We start from the raw sequence: 21,169 nt of genomic DNA on the forward strand, positions 1-21,169 counted from the left end.
ATCCACTGCGCCACCTAGCTGCCCCTCTAATGATTTTTAATTTTTAATCCAAGACTAAGGTTCCAAGGAACAACAGTGGAGGGAATTTATATGAATTGTGCGAAAAGGTGAAGGAGCCTGTGGGGTGGGACCTATTTTCGCCCCGCCCCCTTCCTCCGGGAAGGAATTCCAAGTCACCGAGAGCCCTCTCCTGGCTTCTCTCCGCTATTTTTTCTCCTCCTCCCATTCTAACCTCCTTAAACCTCCCCACACACAGGATCGCCTTAAGGACACTCACTGCGCAGGTGCAAACATCTCACGTTCCTCTCCCTCTTTAAAAAAAAAATATGGGTAGGGAGGAATGGCGACTCCTCCTGCAAAGAGGTTCACGTCTACGTGCTGACGTAGCTCCGGCGCAGGCGCTTTCTCCTCAGTCTGTCAGAGCGTCGGGTCGCCATTGTTACCGCTTCTGACTTGGGTACTTGGAGCTGATGCCCGGCTCCTTGCCCGGGGACAGCCCTACCTCACCCTTAGCGAGGTCTCCGCCACCCCTCCCGGCGTCCGTACACAGAAGTGGCGGAGGCCCCGAGCTCCGATTCCAGCCCGTTCCGCTATGAGCAAAAGGAAGGCGCCGCAGGAGACCCTCAACGCGGGGATCACCGACTTCCTGACGGGTCAGAGGACGCGGCGAGCGGTCCTGCCCCCCTTCCCCTCCCCAGGCACAACCTGCTCCCTCCTACCCGGAGAGGGGCCCTTGCAAGGGCCAAGCAGACCCTGATGGGCTTTCCCGAAAAGCGAATTGTTTTGTTATCGCCATTAACTTAATGATGTTAATTAATCTCGTTACGTTTGGGAGGAAGCTGGGCATCGAGGGAGGGGGCAGTGACCGAGAGCACTGGCGTGGGAGGAGGGGGTCACTCACGAGGAGGACTGAGCAAGGTGCTGGGCAGCCTGCCCCTACCTGAGCCCCGGTTTCCTCGTCTGTCAAACAGGAAGGATGATCCTGGAGCTGCTGACCTCAGCAGGGTTGCTGTGAAGAAAGTGCCTTGTTGACTTATAAAGTGTTATTAGAAACTCAGAAGACCTGAGTTCAAGCCCTCCTATGTGACCCATGGACGGGTCGTTTGAAGAACAGCAATAATAATAGTTAGCAATTATATGGCTCTTTAAGATTCGCAAAGTGCATTACAAATATCTAATTTTATCCTCGCAGCAACCTTGGGAAGTAGGAGCTCTTTATTATCCCTATTTTAAAGATTGGGAAACCAAAGTAGAGGTTTAGTGACCTAACTAGATCAGAGGTTGGAATTGAACTCAAATAATCCTGACTCCAGGTCTAGCACTCTTACTCGCTGTATTATATAGCTGCTTACCTTACTAAGCCTCAACCTCCTTCACATGTATAATATGGGATGATACTTGTTTACCTCGATGTGGTGTGATAAATGCTTTGCAAATATAAAAGCACTATAGAAATGTTATTATTATTTGCTGTTCAAAGGTGACTTGACTGATGCCCTCCTACCCAGGCCATCTGCTTGGCCTGGTTCTGTCCTGCCACAAAAAGCTTTGGATATGAGTCCATAGGTACAGTACAGGTATTTTTGCTCAATCTCAATGCAGGAAGCCCAGTTGCCGAAAGAGATGCCTATTAGGCATTCTATTTCACCATACACTTCTTTGTTGCTTTTCCAGAACTTGCAAACTACGAGAAGAATGTGAACCGAGCAATCCACAAGTACAATGCTTACAGGTAGGATGGCACTGTGGTTTCTGGTCACACATGGTCTCACAAAATGCACAGAAACAATTTTGTCATGTAAATTAGTATCAATTTAAGTGAGCCAAGTTGAATATTATTGGATTGTCTTCAAGGAAGCTGAGTCTGTTGTGGTCAGATTATTCCTGGTCGACTGTTCCTGAATAAAACTTGGCCAGAGCCTTTTAGGATTAGCTATCAGTGCGTTTTTTAGTCCATAATTCAATGTAGGAAATGTGATATTGGGTAGGAAAGATGCATGTAGAGATGAAGACAAGATCAAAAGCTCCTAGTTCTAAAATTCTTTTATTCCACTTCTTTGAGTCTTTGTAATTTTCACTGACTTGTCCAGAGATATAGCAGCTGAGAGAAACTCACTTTTATGCGAATATGACTAATCATGTCAGAGATGATGGCACTCTGTCAGACTCATTCCCCATTACTAATGGAGTATTTTACAAGTGCTTACTAAGTTGAATGCCTGTGTGCCCAACACAGTTGTAGTCAGCCAGTTCTAACATGATATAATGATACTAAAGGATACAACAAAGGGCCTAGAAGCTGACATAAGACTGTTTTCAGATAATGTGGGAAATTCAGAACTATGTAAGAATCACTTAAACTTTTCAAGAATTACTCCTAGAGCTTCCTGTTATTCAGTTGTTTCGTTTCTGTGCTACAATTTGTGACCCCATTTGGGATTTTCTTGGCAAAGATACTAGAGTGGTTTGCTACTTCTTTCTCCAGCTCATTTTATAGGTGAGGAAACTGAGGGAGACAGGATTAAGTGACTTGTCCAGGGTCACACAGCTAGTGTCAGGAAGATGAGTCTTCTGACTCTGTGGGCCCAGCATTCTCCACTGCACCACCCAGCTGCCTGGCTTATTTATGTCTTAATTATACATCTAAGGACTTGATTGGGTTTTTTGTTCCTTCATTCTCAAAGAGGACCACGACATAGGGGTAATGTCATGACTTGTAGTGAATTGGATTTAAGTGAGGGAGTGCTGTGCAAGGTCACCAACCTTACTCTGTCCTTCAGAGCCATCTGAGTCCATTGGCAAGTTATGTATACCAAGAGGACTGGAGATGACCCCAGATGTTTACAGCAATTGGGTTAAGTGACTTGCCCAGGGTTACACAGCTAGTAAGTGTCTGAGGTGAGATTTGAACTCAGGTCCTCCCAACTTCAGGGCCAGTGCTCTATCCTCTGCACCATCCAGCTGCCCAACATCTAAGGGCAGTGTTGATATACTACAGCCTCTGCCGCTAAAATCACGTATGCAGCCAAAACTTTTCATTAGCAATACAGAATGAAAAAATATCACTGAATTTTCACACATAGCAGAACATTATCAGTGATGTCCTGTTAGAGAAATTAAAGTACAATCAAGAAGTCTAAGGGGGTTTTGTATGGCAGAATAACAGTAAGGCTCTGTTAAAAGCACTGAGTCTTACGGTTGACAGTGCATATAGTTTTTGAGCAATTTTGTCATCACTTAAAATTCAGAGTTACTACTATTAAATGACAAGATTACATTACCAGCAGTGAAATTTTAGAGTGTGTCTAGTCTGCTACCCAATGTGTTCACTGAACTGGATGAGTATAGAATAGTTCTCAAATTTTGGAGTATAAGGACCCCTTTTTCTTGTCAAATTCAGAGGACTCTCTTCATGGTAGTAGTTGTACTACTGGTATATCCATGGATCGAGAAAATACAAAATGACAAAATGCTGCTATAAATTCAGTAATACTTTAAAATGATTTTGCATTTTATTAGTCACAATAATGTCTAAATATATTTGAAAATTTGAAATCTCTACTTTTAAGACTTATTAATTATTCAGTCTGCAGAAGATATATTTGCTTATTTATGGTGTCTTGAACTCCTTGCAAAAATTCCAAAACCCTCCAGTGTCCATGACCTATACATATTAGGAACCACAACTATATGGCTGAAATTGTCTGACCAGCTAGCTGAGAATGGTTTTTACATTTTAAAATACAATAAAACTTTATTTTAAAATGTAAAAACCATTCTTAGCTTGGGCCCCCATAGTTTGCTGACCCAAGTACATAATGTGGGGGGCAGCAAAGAACCACAAGCGACTACTTTGAGATGAACTAAAATGAGGCAAATAAGTAAGCCGAAGTGAAGAAATAGTATAAAAGTATTTTGAAGTGTAAGTTCAAAATAAATGGTAAATAGTTGTTAAACTATTGAGGAAGCCATAGTTGATAGATTATCTTGTAATGGAGTAGTCAAAATGTGGGAGAGAAATTTCATTTGAAAAGATAGACCTGTAAATAAAGTCCTATAGATTGGCTATTTCACAAACAATTTGTTAAATATACATTAAGTATTTATAATATGCATTGTACCATGCTAAGACTTAGGAGAGAGAAAAAAGATATATGTGGTCTTTTTCCTGGCCCTTGAGAGCTTAGCGTTTAGTTAGGATAGGAATTCATGTACAATGATAAATATAAAATGATCTTGATATAGTGGATCTTCGATCTCATTGATGTATAGATACTTCCATAAGCAGTGCAGATCGCAATATTTATGCAGATTGAAAGTATCTTGTGCATGTTCTGCAAATCTTCCACAGAGGGATCACCTAATGTGCTTTCTTTAGATCCCTTGACATTGTGTAGGTTCCATTGGAGACCATAGATATTTTACACCTACCTCCAACATGGACCTCCCTTATAGACTATGGGAAGTTAAAATATTGTAAGAGTACATGAGAAACTACTTTCATCTTAGGAGGTTAGGGAATTAGGGAAGGCTTCTTGAAGCAGGTAACATTTCATCTGGTTCTAGAAAGATGAGTAGGTTATCACCAAAAGGGAGTGGCCAGGGGTAGTGAACAATGCATACAAAGACTCCAGGGTAGGAAAACCTGGGTGTTTTGGTTTTGGAGGGTTTTTTAGATGATAGTGAATTTGGCTGGAATATTCCATCTGTAATGAGGAAGGGTGTGAGGTAAGGCTGAAATAGTAGGTTGGTGCCGGATAGTTGAGGGCTTGGAATACTAGGCTAAGTATTTAATATGAATAGGACCATTGATTTAATACTGAGAGGCATCATAGAGCAAATCTCATAAAACCCAACAGTGGAAAGTCATTCAAAGGTTTTGAGCAGTGACGTAATATGATCTGATCTGTGCATTAGGAAGATTACAGCTGTATATAGGATTGGAAGGGGGAAGAGAGACTAGTGGGGTAACCAAGTGTTGCATTAGCCTAGACAAAAATATGGTAAGGACCTGAACAAAGTTGGTGGCTATAAGAATGAGAAAGATGGAAAAGACATCATGTGAAGTTCATACCTTCCTCAGCCTGAGGAAAAGAAACTGCTGCTGAAAAAACCACTTGAAAGAATCCACGTGCCCCAAAGGTGAGGAATGGTTAAACAAATTTGGGTCTGTGAATGTAATAGGATATTATTGTACTATAAGAAATGACAAGGAATTAATGGATAGAGAGCTGGTCTTAGAGGTAAGAGAACCTGGGGTCAGAAGTACTGCCTCTGGCATATACTCTGCGACCATGCAAGTCATTTAACCTCCCAATGAGCAGACAGTTCACTAAGCTAGTTTCCAAACAGGTGCTGAGATGGAGGGAGTTTCCTTATAGGAGTTCCCTATACCAATGAAATTATAGGTCCAGACCAAAAAACAAAAATGGAAATGACAAATATAAAGAAATAAAGGGACAACTTATTTGAAGTAATATAAAATGGAAAAAATTAAATCAGAGTAATATCTAGATTGTCTACAATTAGGTTAAAAAAAGAGAAAATAAAACTATACATAGAGTTTAAAAGTCAATAGAAAATAGACCACACTTTTTGGTACTCTTTAAAATTAATATGTAGTTTTTAAAAATTGTAAATGGTGTTTTTATTTTTTGGTGAATGTTTTCATTAATGGTAACTAAACTTAGAATACATTTTTAAAAAACACTGCTTGTGTTATGTTAATCTTTTTTTTTTTTAAGTGAGGCAATTGGGGTTAAGTGACTTGCCCAGGGTCACACAGCTAGTAAGTGTTAAGTGTCTGAGGCCAGATTTGAACTCAGGTACTCCTGACTCCAGGGCCGGTGCTCTATCCACTGCGCCACCTAGCTGCCCCTATGTTAATCTTTATAACCAAATTCATAGAGTAAGGCTTATAGCAGTGTCATCTCCAAATATGAAGGTGCACATGGTACTTACACAGATAGACATAGCAGTGGAGGTTCAGTAAATGGGTTGGTGCATTACATCTGAGAGTCGTAAAAGTTCAAGAAAGAAATGATGTTATTTGGGTAGAAATTGGGGTGTGGATGTTATCTTAGGTCCCTAATAGAAAATCTTGAAATTTGACTTTGTGTTTGTGTTTTTTGTTTTTTTTTTAAAGAAAAGCAGCCTCTGTGATAGCCAAGTACCCAAGCAAAATAAAGAGTGGAGCAGAAGCAAAGAAACTGGTAAGACTTATAACCAATTAAAATAAAGAAGCATCCTGATTCACATCATATCCAGGTCTTAAAGATTAATTTTAAAAGTCTTTTTCTTTTTAAACTAAAAATGCTAAAATGCTTTCCAAAAATCTCCTATGGAATAGATAAGTAGTATAGTACAGGGGTCAGCAACCCAGCAGGCACCTGTTTTTGTATGGCCAAAGAGTTAAGAATGGTTTTAACATTTTTTAAAACAGTAATTTTTTTTTTATTGTAAAAAACATTCTTAGCTCCCGGATCATATAAATAGTGGCCCTCTAGCATAGTGCATAGAATACTGGGCATCAAGTAAAAAAGACTGTTTCAAATCCTACTTCTGACATTTACCAGCTATGCCACCATGAGAAAAGGAACTTAAGTTCCTGAGTCTTTGTTCATGTTACTAAAATGAAAATAATAATACTTGTAGTGCCTATGATACATAGTTGTTGTGAGGCTCAAAGGAGATAATTTAATGTAAAGCATTTTGCAAACCTTAAAGTGCTATGTAAATGTCAGCTAAACTTATCACTACTGTTTGCACTACCTTCACATACCTGTTGATCCACAGTTTAAACATCCAATCTCAACTACAAACCAGTTTCCCTTTCGTTATTGTTTTGAGAGTCTGTGAGCAGTTTACTGTTATATAAGTGTATTGAGAGCACTCACATGTTTAGAAAACTTTATATTTTTTTTAAAGCATGACTGATTTTCATTCATAGCTCCTAATGTTAGAATGGAAAACATTTTGCCTTTGAACATTGCTCTATTTATTTAATTGATGTTTTATTCATGCTTCTTTTATATCATTCACTTCCCAGTGACCCCCTCCCAGCATAGGATACTTCATCCTCACAAAGTAGAATTAAGCAAAGCAAATCACTTTATTCTCTCCTTAGTGAAGATTTTAAACTTCTAAGTATAAAAATGGGTTGTCCCCAATATCCTTTTCCCTAGTCAGAATAAGCAGCATGGCACAGTAGGAAGGGTTACAGATTTTGGTGTCAGAAGACCTCAGAAACCTGGCTCTTACACTTATTACCTTGAACAAGTCACTTAACCACTGGAGGTCTCAGTTTCTTCATCAGTAATGAGGGTTTTCAACTAGGTAGCCTCTGAGGTCCTTTCCAGCTCTAATTCAATAATCATTTTAGTACATTGGCATGCCTAACAAAGTATGCCTCATTTTACACATGTAGTCCATCATTGTCAAGAAGAGGGAAGTATGTTTTACCATCTAATCCTCTGATGTCAAAGAATTCTGATGGCCTTCAATGTATTATTTCACTCTATATCAGTTTATACAAATCTTCCTAGTTCCTCTGAATTCCTCACATCATTTTGCAAAACACACTGTTATTACATTTAATTTTTATAACACTTTTGTTTCTAGTAATTTGATACTCCATCAATACTGTGTTCATGGAACTTTTCTCTGTCTTTGACCTCCTTGTGGTTTAATTCCCATAGTGGTTTCACTGGGTCAGAGGAGTATATATGGTTTAGTTCTGTTAAGGGCTAAAATTCTAGCTAAACTGTCTGAAATATCTAATGAGTGGTCGCCAATAAATTATAAGCTTTAGCAAGAGTTAGATTTTTAAGCATTTATTAAGGAGAATAAGAATTTGGTAAAGAGAGAGAAAGGCCTACATTCATCTATCTATTAAAGGGAGAGTGCATTTCTAGCTCCCTTCTCTACCAGCATCCCCAGGAAAGAGAGTGAGAGTGAGCGCCAGTCTCTTCCTTCCTCCTCCCATAGCCCGTGTCACTTCCTGACGCCAAAGAAAAGACTCCTGGTCTTGCCCTCAAAGACCTTCGCTTCATAGGCGGAACTCTTCTACAGTAAGTCTCCAGCAGGTGGCGTCATTCCAATCGTTACAGTTCCAAATTGTTTTCCATAATGGTGGACCAATTCACATCGCCAGCAGTGCATTGGTGTGCTTTTTTTCTTAAAGCCCCTTCAGTATTCATCATTTTCATCTTTGTTACCTTTGCCAATGTAATAGCTGAGGGACAAAATCTCAGAATCTAGAAAGTTTGCTTTCCTCTTGCTCTTAGAGATTTGGGATGTTTTTTTGTGTTGACACTTGTCATTTCTTTCGAAAATTGACTATTCATGTCCTTCTTCCACTTGTCATCTGTGGAATGGCTGATGTCAAACATGAGATGAGTATATTTTTAGTTTTAAGAGGGGAAGGAATCTGTACCCTGCTACAGAAAGTCAGAGGCCTTGAACTTTTCCCTAATACCTTTTTACTTTCAGCCTTTATTTATTTATTTTTTAATAGGAACTTGGACTTACCTACAATGAGCTTGAGAAATTGATTTAATATTTAATTCAAGAGGGGCAGCTAGGTGGCGCAGTGGATAAAGCACTGGCCCTGGATTCAGGAGGACCTGAGTTCAAATCCAGCCTCAGACACTTGACACCTTCTTAGCTGTGTGACCCTGGGCAAGTTATTTAACCCTTATTCCTCCCCCCTCACCCCCCAAAAAATTTAGTTCAAGAGGGTGATTTACTTCATTTTCACAGTTATGTGTTTTGATGCATATTTAGATATTCTAACCCTTGGAGGAGATGTTTTTAATCGGGGTAGAGTTATACCTATCCCTTATTTCAAGACTTTCCAGGTGGCGGCTTATTTTTTTGCTTTTTATTTTTACTTTTAATTAATGTAATAGACTCCAAAGGTTTCATTTTTTATTTATATGTGCACTGCTTAGCATGTAGTAAGTGCTTGATAAATGCTTGTTAATTAATCTTTATTTCGAATTTAGGATGGAGTAGGAGCAAAAATTGCTGAGAAGATTGATGAGTTTTTAACTACTGGAAAATTACGTAAACTGGAAAAGGTAAATCCTCATTTTTTTTTTTTGCTTACTTTATTATACTTTTTTTTACACTTTTATGATGTATTCAGAATTAGTAATGTCTCATAAAATATTAATAAGATTACTAAAGGAAAGAGATATTACTGATAATGGAATCCATTAAGAATGTTATACTTTAAAAAATGTTTATGATTCTAATAAAACATTAATTTTTTACTCACCATTTTAAGAGATGGCTTCAGCTGCTATGAACAAATGGGTTCCATATTCTCATTGCTATTCCAGAGGAGAGAATATAAGAACTAGCTAAGTGAAGAACTGTATTTATCTCAAATAGCTTTGCAACTTTATTTTATCCTTACAATAATCAGTAGCTTTGTCTCTTCTGATTCTTTATGTATAGAGTGGGATAAATTGGAGATGGGAAATCTTCAGGAGTTCCCTGTTGCTCATTATACTTTCTACAGTTCTGAAAATATCACCTGAAATGACCATGCATATCTGTTGACTGAATGATGACTTAATTGAAATCATATTAGTTATAAAGGCAATGTAGATTCACATGTGCCTTTGTTTTTCTTTTTTTGAAGATTAGGCAGGATGATACAAGTTCATCCATCAATTTCCTGACACGAGTTAGTGGTATTGGGTAAGAAATACATTTAAAATTATACTATGATAGTTTGTTTTGCTTAGTATATGTAACTTTACAGAGTCTTTTAATTTTGTATCGAAGTAGGCCTTTTTGGCACTGAGCAAAGTAAAATGTAGCAATGAAATATTAATGTAGCAATGAAATATTAATATAGGAATGCCCTTTTTATCTTTACAGAATGAAATATTCTTTGAGATTTCAAAAGACAAAACTTAACTAATAGACATCTTACTAAAATATGTGCTCACCAGTCTTCACTAGTGTACACTTGCTGTACATAAACTGAGTATATTAACCTTGTCTTGATGATGACATTGTGCTTAGAGCTACATCATGTTCTAGAAAGTGGCACTGTAGGAGATTGGAAAAAACACTGGATGGAAGAATTATGAGGCCTGGGTTCAAACCCAGCTTTGCTTTTTACTAGTTGTGTGACCTTGGGAAAGTCACTTAATTTCTCTGATCCTCAATTTCCTCATATTTTAAATGAGTTTATAATGAACAGAACTGGATGGCTTCTACATTCCCTTCCAGTTCTAAATCTAGGATTTTATGACCATCTACATCAAGGGGTCTTAATTTGGAGTCTGTGAACTTGGTTTTTTTGTTTTGTTTTGGGATTTTTCTGGTGTTTTGATAACTGTTTTCAGTATCATTGGTTCCCTTTGTTTTATCATTTATCATATGTTTTCCCATTTTCTTTTATGCATTTAAAATTTTTTTTCTGAGAAGAGGTCTGTAGGCTTCACTAGATTGCCAAAGGAGTCCATGATGAAAAAAAAAGTTAAAACTTAGCTAGTTCAATCCTGTCAATTTATAGATGAGGGGAAAAAAATCATAAAGATACAGCACATGGTTACATAATTAGTGAACTGGAATTAGAATCTATTTTAGTGCTTTTTGTAATTACCATTGCCTTGCCATTGTGAATTTGAGTTATTGTAGAATATAGTGATGGCGCCCTTAAGGACTATTAAAGTGTAAAATGCTGTCTTTCTCCTCAGTAAATGACCCCAGATTATTATACATTTATAATTCTTGTGTCTACTTTATTATTTCCCATTATTCCTCTTTACTCACTCTCTATTCCAACCAAACTGGACTACTAGCTATTCCCTCAATTCAGAATTCCATCTTCTGGCTTTATTCACACCAATATTCCATATACCTGAAATATACTCCCTTTTTATTTGTGCCTTTCAGAGTACTTATCTTCCGTCAAAGCTTCACGTGGGTGGCACTCCTGTTAAGCCTTCCCTGATCCTCTTCCAACCCCCTGACATTTAGTGAGCTCTCCTTCCCCAAATTTCTCTCTAGAATTTCCTTGCCCCTTCTCTCCTTACTTTGTATTATATTTACCTGCATAGATATTGTATCCCCCCCCCCAGGGATGAGCTCCATAAGGGCAGGGACTGTTTCATTTTCATATCCCCAATTCCTGGTAGTATGCCCTGCACATAGAAGATGCTTAATGCATACTTGTTGAATTGAACTGAATTTCTTACTCTTGCTATCAGCTGTCACTTCTTTAGATGAGCTGTTTATGCTCTCTTGTTCTGATACAGGATAGGGGCCTGCTGGCACCTCCATAATTATCCTTTGGAGTAAGGAGCATAGACTTTGTGAAAACTGGTCCAACATACACCTTTTTCAATTTCAGGTTCATGACTGTGTTAAATATGATCAAAGTTAGTAGAGTAAATGATAAATTATTGTAGTAACACTCTTTAGCTTAAATATCAACTCTTAGGTTGTTTGTGAGGACACATAGCCATATCGCATCCTATTTTAAGGTAATAAAGTTTTCGCTTTTCATATGTAGTTGATGGTTTCCTTTCTTCACAGTCCATCTGCTGCAAGGAAACTTGTAGATGAAGGAATTAAAACATTGGATGGTAAGCGTAAACTTTTAGTCATCATTTGTAAGCTAAAGTTTTAAAAATTATTTTTATTTCATTAAATATTTCCCAATTACATGTAAGAAAATTGTAACAATCTTTTAAAAAATTTTGGGTTCCAGATATTCTCCCTCCCTTTCCCTCTCTCTTCCTTGAGAATACAAACATTTTGATAACAGTTATGTATGTGAAGTCATGTAAACCATATTTTCACATTAGCCATGTTGCAAAAGAAAAAACAAAATAAAACAAAGTAAAGTTAGAAAAATATGCTTTAGTCTGCATTCGGAGTTCATAAGTTCTCTCTGGAAGTAGATAGCTTTTTTTGTCATGGGTCCTCTGGAATTGCCCTGGATCATTGTCTTGATCAGAGCAATAAGCTAAATTTAGTCTTAGGAAAGGCCATTGGTATTCCATGGAACCTGAAAAAATTATCACTTGTATGCACAGATGATAGACTATAGCTATAGCTCTACCAAGACCTAAGGTGTAGTATTCATACGTACTTAGATATATGTAAGCTTATAACTCACAGGAAAGAAACTAATTTGGCAGTAAAACTTACTAGCCATTATAGTTCTATTCATATATTTCCTAAGTTTAAGACTGGAAAAAAATTGCTTCTTTTTCCTTTAATAAAGAAAATGGGAAATTTTATAGTATTTTTTTATTAGTTTTTAAGGCTCTAAGTTGCCCTTTTTCTTTGTATAATATTTTCAGGATTACTAGGCCTTTGCAAGTTATTATAGAGTTAAGATTTGTATGTGGAGGGCAACTAGGTGGCACAGTGGATAAAGCACTGGCCTTGGATTCAGGAGGACCTGAGTTCAAATCCAGTCCCGGACACTTGACACTAGCTGTGTGACCCTGGGCAAGTCACTTAACCCTCGTTGCCCTGCCAAAAAAAAAAAAAAGATTTGTATGTGGAAAAAGGTTCTATTAAAGGTATAGTTATGGTGAACTTGCTGTTTCTTTAGGAGCAATGCCAGGTTTGTTTATAGCAGAAGAATTAATTTAGAAACCAGACCCTAAATCAAGTAATTTGTAAAGTTTTTTTTTTTAACATCTCATGTAGAAACCCAACAAATGCATCTATTCATACTTTTCAAGGGTATGATTTGCCTTGGACAAGGATGCACAATTATATTCTAGAACACCTTTCAATTCACTGATCTGGAATGTAACAACTGTTTATGTCCATGTTTTCATTTTTAACTATTCAAATACTGATTGAGTGCCCACTAGGGGATATAAAAAAGAAAATAGATGTAATTGGAAAAAAAGAAGATATTTGCCAAAAAAGAAAAGGAAATAATAGGAGACATTAAAAAAATAAAATAGGTATGAAAATTTATCAAAGCCCTAAAAAGTATCGTACTGAAGAAGAAAGATTAAAACACGTGAAAGATTTAGAAAACAATATTATAGTTAATAGCTAAACTATATAGAACTGATTATAGAAATTCAGTGCTATAAACACTTAGAAGAGGAGAGCAAAGCTTTTCGGCTAGTTTTCCAGGAAAAGGGATAAGTCTTTTTTTTTTTTTTTTTTTTTGGGATAAGTCTTTTTTAAAAAAATAATAAAATTTAGATATATAGAAGTGTAGAGAGGGTGTTTTAATATGGGAACAGCACGAACAAAGGTATGAAGGTAAGACTACAGTTTGTATTGGGGAATTTTATGAATTAAGATTAGAAAGGGTAAGGCCAGATTACTGAGAACTCTGAATACTAGCTTTGGATTTGATGATTTAGAAACCATTATACGTTTTAGAGAGGCAGCTAGATAACTCAGTGGATAGAATGCTGGGCCTGCAGTTAGCAGGACCTGAGTTCAAACCTGGCCTCAGACACTACCTCTATGACCCTAGGCAAATCACTTGACCTCTGTTTGCCTTGGAGGCAGCTAGGCATTTCAGTGGATAGAGTGCTAGAGTCAAGAAGAGCTGTGTGACCCTGGGCGAGTCACTTAACCTCTATTTGTCTTAATACAATAGAGAAGTTTCCTTCTCCAGCAAAACCACTCCAGTATCTTTGTCAAGAAAATCCCCAAGAAAATTGGGGACATGACTGAACAACATAGATTCTAGAGCAGTAAAGTAGCATGATGAAAGTGGTATTTTAGGAATATTAATCTGACCAGAGATACAATTGGTGTTTTGGAGAGGGAAAAGACAAGACAGAGAACTATACTTAAGGTTATCATAATCTAGAGGAAAATGAGAGAAACTTGGGCAAGGGAGATAGTAGTGGTAATGGATCCCCAGTTAATAAATAGTCAAAGAATATGAACAGGCAGTTTTCAAGAGAAGAAATGAAAGCTATCTGTAGCCAAAAGAGTAATTAGAAATGCAGAGTAAAGCAAGTCCAGAGATTCTACCTCACCTTAATTAGATTGGCAAAGCTGACCATAACCAACCACAAATGTAGTGGACTCATAAGGAAGTATGCTACCCACTTTCTTATAAAAAGGTAAAGGATTCAATATGCAAAATAACAGACATTGTTAGACATAGTCAATGTGGGAATTTATTTTGTTCTTTTTATATTATAAGAATTTGGTATTTCTTTTTCTTTTTGTTGAGGGAGAAAATAAATGTTGTGAAGTTTAAGGAAGAACTGATGGGAATAGGAGAGGAAAAACTATTCCAAGAGGCATTTTAATGAAAGCAATGACATGATTTAGTGAAAGATTGAATGTAGTTGGCCAAGGAAAGAAAGAGTCAAAGTTGGCACCAAGGCATTTGGCTTGAGTGAATAGAAGAATGTATAACTCATGGACAGAAATAAGAAAGTTGAAAAGGGGAATAGTTTTGAAAGAGAAAGGTAACAAACTTTGTATGAAACCTCTTAAATGAGGTGCCTGAGGATATCCAAGTAGAGATGACCATTATGGTCATTTAAAAATACTAGATTTCATGTACAGATGAGGTCAGGATGGGAAATGTAATTTTGGGAATCGCCAACATACAGGTGAAATTAGTACAGTTTAGTAGAAAGAATAACTGGACTTTGACTCAGAAGACCTAGGGATTCATTCTGTTACTTGTGGCTATAAGAAAATCACTTAACTTTTTAAGTCTCTATTTCCTCATCTGTAAAATGAGAATACTATCACTTGTCCTTTCTGAAGAAAGTGATTCGTAAACTTCAAAGGGTTACATAGTTGTGTACTGTGGTGATAGGTAAAGTCAGAATGAATGAACTCCCTGAAGAAGGGAACATAAAGAAAAGAGCAGAGAACCTTGAAAGAAACCTGCAGTTAGATGTTTTCATAAGGATCCAGAAAAGGAAAAAGAAAGCAGGTCAGAGGGGGGAGAGGAAGAGGCAATAATGTAAGGTAAAGTTGGAGGAGATTTTGGAAAGAAATGTGGTCAACATTGCCAAATTCCTGAGAAGGTGAGAATAAGAAACAGTGGGGAAGAAGGTTTTGCTTTAGCCAGATTGATTCTTCAGAGAGTAGTTTTACTAGAGTGGTAAGGAAACAGGGTTGGAGGTGTAGATAATTAAGAAGTAAATGGGTATAAACCATCTATTTATGGAGTTTCACAGTGAGGGAAGGAGAGAGATTGCAACATGTAAGACTCAAGCAAGGTTTATTTTTTTCTTTTCCTTTTTTTTTTTTAAAGATGGGGAACTCTGAGCATGTTTGAAGCCAGGAGGCAATAAGCCAGTGTAGAAGGGTGGATTTTCCAAGTAAAACTGCAGTGGCTGTTCCTTTTCTTCATACCTTCCACTACTTTTGAAAATCCTGAAATCCTTTTTGAGTTATTATTGTCATTCATTGCTGCATATAGTCATTATTTTGTAGTTTTTGTGCATACAGAAGTTTCTTTTACCATAGTACCTATGAAGACTCACCTATATGATGTGATTACCTTGAATCTGTGATTGTTAGTTATATTGATTTGCTTTAGGTGATCTGAAGGTGCTTAATTTTCTCCGTTATATTGTTCTTTGCATCCTTTTATCCTTCAGATTAAGGGTTTACCAAGTAGCTTTTGGATCATATTAATATTGCTACATCGTTATTCAGATTTAATTCAGAGCCAGTGGTACCAAATTAAGGAATGTTATATTGAACCTGTATCTGTTCTGTCAAGATATATAATTGACCATTCAGGATGTTTATACCAGGAGATAAGTAATTTCCAGTATAGGTTCCATGTAATGCTGTTCTGTATTCTACCCTGAAGAATTAGCCTAACACTTTGCTAATTTTATGACATTGTTACAAAGCTTGAATGTAGTTAATTCAAATCAATCATAAGAGTAGCAGCTTGAAGTAGTATGGTTTTGAAATGTCTGACTCTTAATCCCATCAAAGTATTTAATTTTTTTAAAGCTTTTGAAAGATAATTTCAATGAACTAATATTTTGGTTGTTCTTATTTAAAATGGAGTAATTTCTTCCAAAGTATTAAATTTTACTTCTTAAAATTTTTTCCTATTTCCTACATAGATCTTAGGAAAAATGAAAACAAATTGAACCATCATCAGCGAATTGGACTGAGGTAAGACATCATCTTTTTTGACACTTGAAATTTGAAGGCTAATTTCAAAGTTGCTCTTTGTGATTTCAGTAAAATCTCTTCAGAGTTAGTAGAACTTAACAATTTTTCATTGCAGAAATGCCCAGTATTGTTACTATGTCCTGTTGGATACAATCCAGTATTTTCACAGATTTAGCTACGTATACAAACGGATTCAAACATATACTTATACACTTCAAAAGACTCATATTTAAACCAGTATAAGTATTCCTTCTACCCACACAAATTATAACCTTTTCATACCTTTTGGTGATGAATCTCCCTGAATTTAGACTGGTCCTAGAGTGACAGTCTCTTGCCACATTGACGCTTGAAGCCTTTCCAGCTCTATAGTTATCTGCCAAAGCTTACAATCCATTTGTGTAACCTTCAGGAACCCACAGTCACTTCCATGCCTTGTTGATTCATTAGAGAAAGACTTTATTAGGATATATATAATGTATATATACATATGTGCATGCATGTATACATATACAGATATACATACATATTCTCTCAAATAAATATTCTTCACTAGAATCTTTCTCTGATATCTTATCATGGCATTGATATTACCTTGGTTCTCAACTGCTGTTCTTTGATAGGTGCTACCAAACTGAAAAGACATTTACTTTTGGTCTCAGTGATTATAAGTTTGTTATCCAAGAACCAGCCTGGGTTTAGAGAGGTTTATCATTAACCTGACTGCATAATGATGAATTATTCAGGGATATTAATTCTGGATAAAAACATCTACAAAAATGTGGAGGGGCTGCAGTCTAGATCAGTGGAGTACCCACCCCCACAGACAAATAACAAATCTTTTTTTTTTAAGTGATAAACATTTTTATTAATAGTTTTGGGTTCCAATTTTTATCCCTCATTCTCTCCCTTTTCCTCCCTTGAGGCGGTAAGCAATCAGATATAGGTTATACATGTACACTTACATAAAATATTACCATATTAATCATTTTGTATAAGAAAACTTGAATGAAAGAAAGTAAAAGATAGCATGCTTCAGTCTATGTTCCATCAATATCAGTTCCTTCTTTGGTGGTGGATAGTATGTTTCATCAGTAGTCTTTTTGGGGTTGTCTTGGATCATTGTATTGTTGAGAATAGTTAAGTCTTCCACAGTTCTTCATCAAACAATATTGCTGTCTTTATACACAACGTTCTCTTGGTTCTGCTTCACTATACATCAGTTCATACAAGTCTTTTTAGGCCTTTCTGAAATCATCCAGCTCGTCATTTCTTATAGCACAATAATCCATCACCATCATATACCTCCGTTTGTTTAGCCATTCCCCAATTGATGAGCATTCCTTTGATTTCCAATTCTTAGCCAACACAAAAAGAGCTGCTATAAATATTTTTGTACAAATAGGTCTTTTTCTCTTTTGGGGAATCAAATAACAAACCTTAAAAAGTATTATGTTATGTGTTGTAGTGTGGTATTTATGTATATATACACACATACTGGTTGGGTGACAGGGCATGAAGATGAAAAGTTTTATAGCAATATGGGAAGGAAATAAGTTCTAGTTACTCAATTAGTTAAGTGTGTTAAAAAATTATAGCTCACATTTATACAGGTTTTCACACTACATAGAAGACTTTCCTTAAAGCAGTCTTTAAGAGGTGCATAATGCAAGTCTTATCATCTCTAGAGGCTTTGAGAGGTTAAAAGCCTTTCAGTGCTCTTTCCATTATTGTCTTGGAAAGTTACTAATAATTTTTTCTCTCCTAAGTCCAATAACCTTGTCTCAGTCCTTATTCTCCTTGGTCTTTCTTCATCTTTTGAAATTTGACCACCCTAGTCTCTTAGACATTTGTTCCTCAATTGGCTCTTTTTACACAGTTTTTTACTTTTCTTCCTAACCAATAATCAGTTACCAAGACCTTCTGGGTTTGTCTCTGCAATATCTGTTGTATTTGTCTCGTAGACATCACTTACACAGCCACTACCCTGCTTCAGGATGCCAGCACCTCTCATCTGAACTGTTTTGATAGCCTTTTCATTGAATTCTGCTTCCAGGATCCCTTTGTTCTAGTCTGATCTCTGCACATTTGCCAAAATAATTTTCCTAAGGCATAGTTCTCTAGAGTAAATTACAAACTCCCTAGCCTGACTGTAAGACCATCCTACACCTTTCCAGACTAATTCCATATTACTCTCCTTCACATACTCTGTATTCCACTCAAATCTGACTACAAGCTGTTTGTACCATATACATGACATTCCTGTCTCTTGTCTCCATGCATTTACTCAAGCAGTCTCCTCATTCCCACAATATAATCATCAGCTCTGCTTCTGAATCCATATTTTCCCTTTAATTTTTGTCTCAGTTGTTCCCTCCACGAAGGCATCCCTGCTCTCAGTGTCTGTGTTCTGCTTCTCCTTAGTATTTTAACGTACTTGTGTTTATATAGATCTCCTAACTCTTCAGTAAAATGTAACTACTATGAGGGCAGAGATTGTTTTATTTTTGCTTTTGTATTTCCAGTGCCTTGCATAGGGCCAGCATTTAATAAGTGTTTTGTGATTTGAAATAAATTTCTACTATATCACATTGTAGGTGAAACAGACTAATGTAGTGGAAGGGGAACTGGTTTTTTGTTTTTTGGGGGTTTTTTGTGAGGTAGTTGGGGTTAAGTGACTTGCCCAGGGTCACACAGCTAGTAATTATTAAGTGTCTGAGGCTGGATTTGAACTCAGGTCCTCCTGAATCCAGGGCCGGTGCTCTATCCACTGTGCCACTGCTGCCCCAGGAACTGGTTTTTGAGAACTGTATTTGAGTCTGTGCTCCCTGACACTCAGTATTTATGTGATCAAGTCATTTCACCTATCTGAAGCTTAGTTTCTTCATCTGTAAAATGGGGAAAGTAATTTTTATACTACCTACTTTATAAGATCGTTGTAAAGAAAGCAAAAAGTTAAATAACTGCATAAATATTAACTTATCATCAGCATTAGTTACTTTTTAAAATTCTATATGCTTTTAGAAAGGCTTAATTTTAGGTTTATACTCTTTATAAAAAGTGGGAACTGTTTTTAGAAAGTGATAACAGCTTTCCCAAATTATCCATTTATGGGATAAGAATACTTCATATTGTAGAGTAATCTTTCTAACCATAAAATACTTACTTTTAGAATATTCTATCATTTCTATATCTAAATAGATCTATGATTTTGATAGATGTCCTTCTAACTAAACCTAACCTTTCCTAGATTTTCTTCTGGGAAGAGACCAATGTTGTTAGGTCATTACTTTCCAAGCTTTTATCCAATCAATCTGAAATATTCTAAAGAACCTTTTTGTCCTAAGGAAAGATATTAATTAATTGGTGTATTTGTGAAGCCAGTTGACATAACAAACTTGTAGATACAGGGGAAAATGTATGTAGATTCAGGAAAATAAAAGCTGTAACTGTGGATTACCAGCAGAGAGCAACTTAATTTGTAAACAAACTCACTGACATGAATTCATTCTTTTTTTCATTCTTAGAAAGTGAGTCAAAACATATTTACTTATCACTAAGTGTAGGTAAACTTTTCTGAATTGTTATAGCACTTAAGGTTTTGGCTCCATCTTTAGGCATCGAAGGTAAGAAACAAGTTGCTATTACTTAGCTAGTTAATAATGAAGCTTAATTTTTATGCAAGATTTGGTTTCTGAAAAGTTTAATGGAAGGCCAGTTACTTTCAGTGTTTAATTTTAAGGACAATTGAAACTCATTGTTTTTAATTTTTTTGTTGTCGTTGTAGATATTTTGAAGACTTTGAGAAGAGAATTCCCAGGGAAGAGATGTTACAAATGCAAGTAAGAAATTCCTTTTGGTGTATTCTGGTGGTGTGATTGAAAAGTGACTAAAGTAAAACAGCATTTTTAGAATTTTGATTTGCCTTTTTTCCCCCTCTTCCTTAGGATATTGTATTGAATGAAATTAAGAAAGTTGATCCAAAATACATTGCTACAGTCTGTGGAAGTTTCCGCCGAGGTGAGTGATTCCCAGTACTATCATATAATGATAATTGAATTTCCCTTGTCAGGGCTAAGATTGTAAATCCCAAAAAAGTAATTAAAACCCAGTTTTATTGGCTTGAAGAAATGTGTGGTTGTTTCTGGTTGATTAGAATCAAGGAATAGTTAACTTGTTGTTGTTATAGTATGATACTGTAATAGCTTTCATAAAATCTGTGAAAATAATCTTAGAAAACTGACCTAACCATATTCAGCCACTTTTACCTAAGAAGTAGAAGTTAGGTAATCAGAAGAGTTATTAGCAATTGCAATGAGAATCTGGTATAAGAGAAACCAGAAAGAGTAATACCATGGCTTCCTTTTCTTAGAGTTAAACTTAGAAGCAACAATTGAGAGAAGGGGCTAGAAATACTAAAATTAGAGAGAAGAAATCATCTCCATTCTTCCCATGGTACACAACTTGGGGGGTAGGGGGAATTGGGTGAATACACCTACTTACTATTTCCAGTTAGGCACTCACCCTGGACATATGGTCAGGTGCCCATTAGTCAGGAAAGAATTCTGTCTTCTTTTTCTTTTTCCCTGGAGTTGTGGACTTTAAAATAAAATACTATAGCAAGCCATTGACCAGAATCCTCAGTGGTTTTAAATTTGGTGGGCATGAAGGCAATTTGGTGTTTTTAGGAAAAGGATCAAGTGCTTAGAAAACAAACTGATAGGAAGAAATTATTGTAAAAAGCAATATCTAGGACGTGTCCTAGAATCAGTACATATTCAATGTAATCTCTTCCTTGTTTACAGTACTGGACAAAGATCATTCATTGATGTTTAGGATGAAGATCCTCAGTCACCAAAAAAGCTTATGTTCACAGTGCTCTACTTACCAGGACAGGAAAGTGTACCCATATATTTATGAAAATTTTCCAACCATAAGGTTTGAACAAAGGTTTTTGGTTAACATTAATTTATCCAAAATACATGAATGTTTCGGTCAATTAAGATTTTATATTTTGGGGGGCAGCTAAGTGGCTCAGTGGATA

General features: G+C 36.4%; 1 protein-coding gene across 3 annotated transcripts in view; it reads left to right on the forward strand.

Annotated features, from left to right (window-relative positions):
• The first annotated feature begins 407 nt into the window (after positions 1 to 407).
• POLB (DNA polymerase beta) overlaps positions 408 to 21,169 on the forward strand; it is a 34,256-nt gene continuing 13,494 nt past the window's right edge. For all 3 annotated transcript variants that reach the window (XR_006354897.1, XM_043986153.1, XM_043986152.1), the window contains exons 1-9: positions 408 to 653; positions 1,675 to 1,732; positions 6,146 to 6,212; positions 9,006 to 9,080; positions 9,650 to 9,708; positions 11,560 to 11,609; positions 16,074 to 16,125; positions 19,913 to 19,967; positions 20,073 to 20,145. Coding sequence is in view for 2 of the 3 variants with exons in the window: in XM_043986153.1 (XP_043842088.1) it covers positions 593 to 653; positions 1,675 to 1,732; positions 6,146 to 6,212; positions 9,006 to 9,080; positions 9,650 to 9,708; positions 11,560 to 11,609; positions 16,074 to 16,125; positions 19,913 to 19,967; positions 20,073 to 20,145 (550 nt within the window). In the remaining variant the exon portion in view is untranslated. The remainder of the gene's footprint in view (positions 654 to 1,674; positions 1,733 to 6,145; positions 6,213 to 9,005; positions 9,081 to 9,649; positions 9,709 to 11,559; positions 11,610 to 16,073; positions 16,126 to 19,912; positions 19,968 to 20,072; positions 20,146 to 21,169) is intronic.

The sequence above is a fragment of the Dromiciops gliroides genome, chromosome 2 (genome assembly GCF_019393635.1).
Source record: "Dromiciops gliroides isolate mDroGli1 chromosome 2, mDroGli1.pri, whole genome shotgun sequence".
NCBI classification, from domain to species: Eukaryota; Metazoa; Chordata; class Mammalia; order Microbiotheria; family Microbiotheriidae; genus Dromiciops; species Dromiciops gliroides.